Below are 3,840 nucleotides of genomic sequence, written 5' to 3' on the forward strand. Positions count from 1 at the left end.
GTTAGGTTAGGTTAGTAGTTGTTAGTTTATTAATTAGTAGTAGTGGTAGGTAGGTAAGTAGTACTAGAGTTCGTTTGTTGTTGTTTGTATATATATATTATATATATTATATATATATATATATATATATATATATTACCAAACATCTATTTATATTCCTGTAGGTTTCGATGATATAGGTTCTACCACAATGTAAAAAAAATACGTCTTTGCATCTGTTTATAGCAGACTTATAGTTATACATATCCGTGCAAAGAATGCTGTAACCAGAATTCTTGCTGATGCTTTTGAATTTTGACTGATAAGAAGCCATGCTTGAACATCCTACTTCTACTTGTACACGTCCCACTTCCACACATCCTTGCAACGAAACCTCTAGCCAGAAGTCTCTGGCGACCACGCTTGCTTATCAACCCACTGCCGTTGCGTGTAAACTATAAACGGCGAGATGGTCGTGCGTAATCGGTGTTTCGTTCATCTGTGTTTCCTCACAGGTCGGCTCGGTCGTGTTCGTCGGCTGGCTGAGGTCGAAGGATTCCGTAGACTGGCGCCTCTTCCGCAGCATCATCATCGCCTGGGCCGTCACCGTGCCCGTCACCTGCGCTCTCAGCGCGGGCTTCATGGCCGCTCTACGGCTCCTCCTATAGTGACGCCGCCACACGGATTTTACCTCTCGGTGCGAGGACTTCACAGGATTTTACCCCGACCGGTTGTCAGGTTTTCTCGACCGTTCTGATACCGGTGCACCTTGCGTAACACCAAGTGTATATAAACAAGTCTTAATCTGCGACGGCTCACGGTAAAACCAGTATCGACGGCGAAGAGAAATACGCGCGCGAACGAAATGGCATTTAATGATAAAACTGTAAATACTACGTGAAAGGACTTTTAAACCTGACAAAACTCGTTGGAACGTTTCGACCTGGTTGCCGTTAATACCAGTAAGCTCATTAAAATCTCATGAGTAACACCTCTTACAGGGAAAATTGAGGAGTAGTAAATACAAAACATTATTTCAAACATTCGCCATGCTGTTTATATTTCTCAGACAAAGGTCTTCAAATAGTCGTAATCCCGATCAATTCTTTTGTGCTTGTTATATATATATACATGTATAGGCAAGTATAGACACACGACCTTATAATAGTCCATGGGCCTGTTGTCAGAAACAAAATTAGTCGTAACATTAGTCTTAGCATTAACTTTTTCTCTTAGACCATCAACAGAAACGCTGCGAAGTTACCTGAATGAAATATCGTAGCAGATTTCCGAATAAAAATCGTAGCAATACGAAATAAAGCGCTGTCGACGGTCTACGAGAAAATGTTAGTGTTAAGACTAATGTTAAGACTAATTTTGTTTCTGACAACGGGCTCCATGTTTCCCAGATTTAATCCTTGATGGCATTAGGTGGAAGGGCATCTTTAACTAAGCTAGTTCAGCCGCAGTTATTGCACTCGGAATGTATACAGGTGTTGTTTCTTTTCAAAACATGTCCGTTTATTCACTCTTATCGATCCGATCACTAACGTTATGTAAAGACCATGCTTAAAATGTTGCTTCGTGCGAGTGCAAGAAGGTTTTTATTATTTCCTGACGGCTTTGAAAACCTTTAACGTAGCGTGTGCTATTTTACTGTTTGCATGCACTTCAGGTGTAATGTAGTGGGAGTTCACGAACGGGGGGGGGCTCAGGAACGAGCGGGACTAGGTTTCATCGTACATGTGCTCCTGTTACTCCGTGCACTGTCTCTTCATTGAATCGAGGCTGTTGGAGTCGGTCGTTGTGGTGGTGGTGGTGGTAGGAGCACGAGTGCAGGAGATCTTGCAGGCTGTGCGGTGCATGGAGCTCTGGGGGGGGGGGATAGCCCGACCAGGTTCTGCGGCTGTTTCACGTAGTGGAAAGGCGAGAACTGTGTAGCTTGTGACTACTCTGGGTGGTACCGGAACCGATTAGCATGCGTCGAGATATCGCAGCGGGTTTCTGTCGGTGTTGGTCGGGTGGGTTCATAGCACGCGTTGAGTGAAGCGTTCACGGTCAGGCGAATAGTGTGTCATGTGTCAAATACCCGCAGAACGCGTGGGGGGGAGGGGCGGTGCAAATTAAAGGTATCGGGTGGTGGTTCTTCGAAGCGGTTATGCGAACTCAAAACGCCGTTGGTAATTAAATGGGTAAAAAAAAACTGCAGTTAGAGTAGCTGACTAACTAACGACTCGGGAGAGTTAGATCGATTGTACATATCATGTGCAGGTGTGTATTTATAGGGGAGCTTTTGGGGCAAGGCGGCAGCATGGCCTTGTCTTTTCGCGGCTAACGTTATGATTGCGGTAAACGTTCGTTCGTTCGCGTAGGGCTAGCTTCTACTGTATCGCAATGGTATATAGGCGCTGACTAACATATTACATTACTGGTTTCATACATTTACTCTTCGAGAGAATTACCTATAGGTGGGTCTTAATGTTTCCGGTAGCTCAGCTGCGGAAAGCAGTCAGTGTCTCAACCCGTAGTCAATTGCCGACCACAACATGTGGATATCACACTTTACTTTACTTGTTGTGATTGCATATCTTCTCTCCTACACTTCTCTACTCTCTTTAGCCTATTAATATATATATATACTATATATATATATATGTGTGTGTGTCAGTGTGCGGCAGCGTGCGTGCGGTGTACATGTGTGTTGCAGAGGAGCATTTGTACGGCGTTTACAGGAAATTGTCGGCAATAATAGGCGAAAGAGAGTAGAGAATCATTAAGACTTTGGTAGTAAATAGATTTCGTATTTATTTAGCATTATATTTTATTGAAACGCTCCAAGTGCCTGTGGTCACGCGCAGACGGGGATGATGTCAAGCAGACACAGCGACGGCGTCCACATATAAGGAATCTATTTCGCACGCTAACAGCGGCATCTCCGCACGCGAGACTGAGAGGAGACGGAGCGGGAGGCGGGGGAGTGTACTACATGTACAGTATGGCACACGACGGACGCTGGGGAAATGCTAATCCCCGGGCGTGGAGGGACAGTACCGCAACGTGGCAGCACTATAGTGTTAGAATTAGGGTTAGGGTTAGGGATATAAGGCCATGTCTAGCACGGAAGTATGACTGTGGAATCTTTCTGTGCAAGATTTGGACTTTGAAGTCGCGAACTGAATTGTCCCTCCACGCCCGTGTAATAGCAACACCCCGGACGCTGATGCTGTCGTCGTTCTAAACTGGATGCACTTTCCCCCGGGCGTAGATGGAGGGAGGGTCACGTGATGTGGCTGCACTTGTGTTAGGATTAGAGTTCGGGTTAGGTTTAGGGTTAGTGCTGCCACGTAGCGGCACCCTCCATCTACGCCCGGGGGAAAGTGACACCCGTTCTAAAGGGAGTACTGTTTGTTTTTCACTTGTTTTTACATCGACGGCTCGGTCGTTACTGCGATGGGTTGATTGCGTTAACCCTTTCGGCGTCATTTTGTGGAGCTGTGAAAATCGATCAGTGGAAATCGATCTTAACACGTGACGGTTGTTACGTTTAAGAAAAACCGGGGGGGGGGGGGGAATCCACTCGCTAGATTCAAAAGCCGGTTTCTGCTAGACGCGAAGGGCTACTGCTAATGTTGCTGCTTTGTTGTGCAAAGTCGCGTCATAGTTTCTGAAATCTGCTATTCCCGCTTCGATTTATCCTCGTTATATGAAATCGCTTGTACATCCTTGATTGTGGTTTTATTTTCATCAGCCTAACGCCCGAATGTGAGCAGAACAATATATATTTTTTGTGAGTAGGGCGCTTTGACTGTATTTTCATACTGTTGAACTACCCGTGGATTCCAGTGTTAGTGATGCCTACGC

The 3,840-nt window shown here is 45.5% G+C and overlaps 1 protein-coding gene across 1 annotated transcript in view; it reads left to right on the forward strand.

The window, feature by feature from the left end:
* Positions 1-2,653, forward strand: part of LOC106821360 (sodium-dependent phosphate transporter 1-like) — an 87,635-nt gene extending 84,982 nt beyond the window's left edge. Inside the window, exon 13 of the mRNA XM_014826122.1 lies at positions 495-2,653. Coding sequence (XP_014681608.1) covers positions 495-647 — 153 coding nt within the window. The 3' untranslated portion in view covers positions 648-2,653. The remainder of the gene's footprint in view (positions 1-494) is intronic.
* The last annotated feature ends 1,187 nt before the right edge of the window (positions 2,654-3,840 follow it).

The sequence above is a fragment of the Priapulus caudatus genome, unplaced genomic scaffold (genome assembly GCF_000485595.1).
Source record: "Priapulus caudatus unplaced genomic scaffold, Priapulus_caudatus-5.0.1 Scaffold70, whole genome shotgun sequence".
NCBI classification, from domain to species: domain Eukaryota; kingdom Metazoa; phylum Priapulida; class Priapulimorpha; order Priapulimorphida; family Priapulidae; genus Priapulus; species Priapulus caudatus.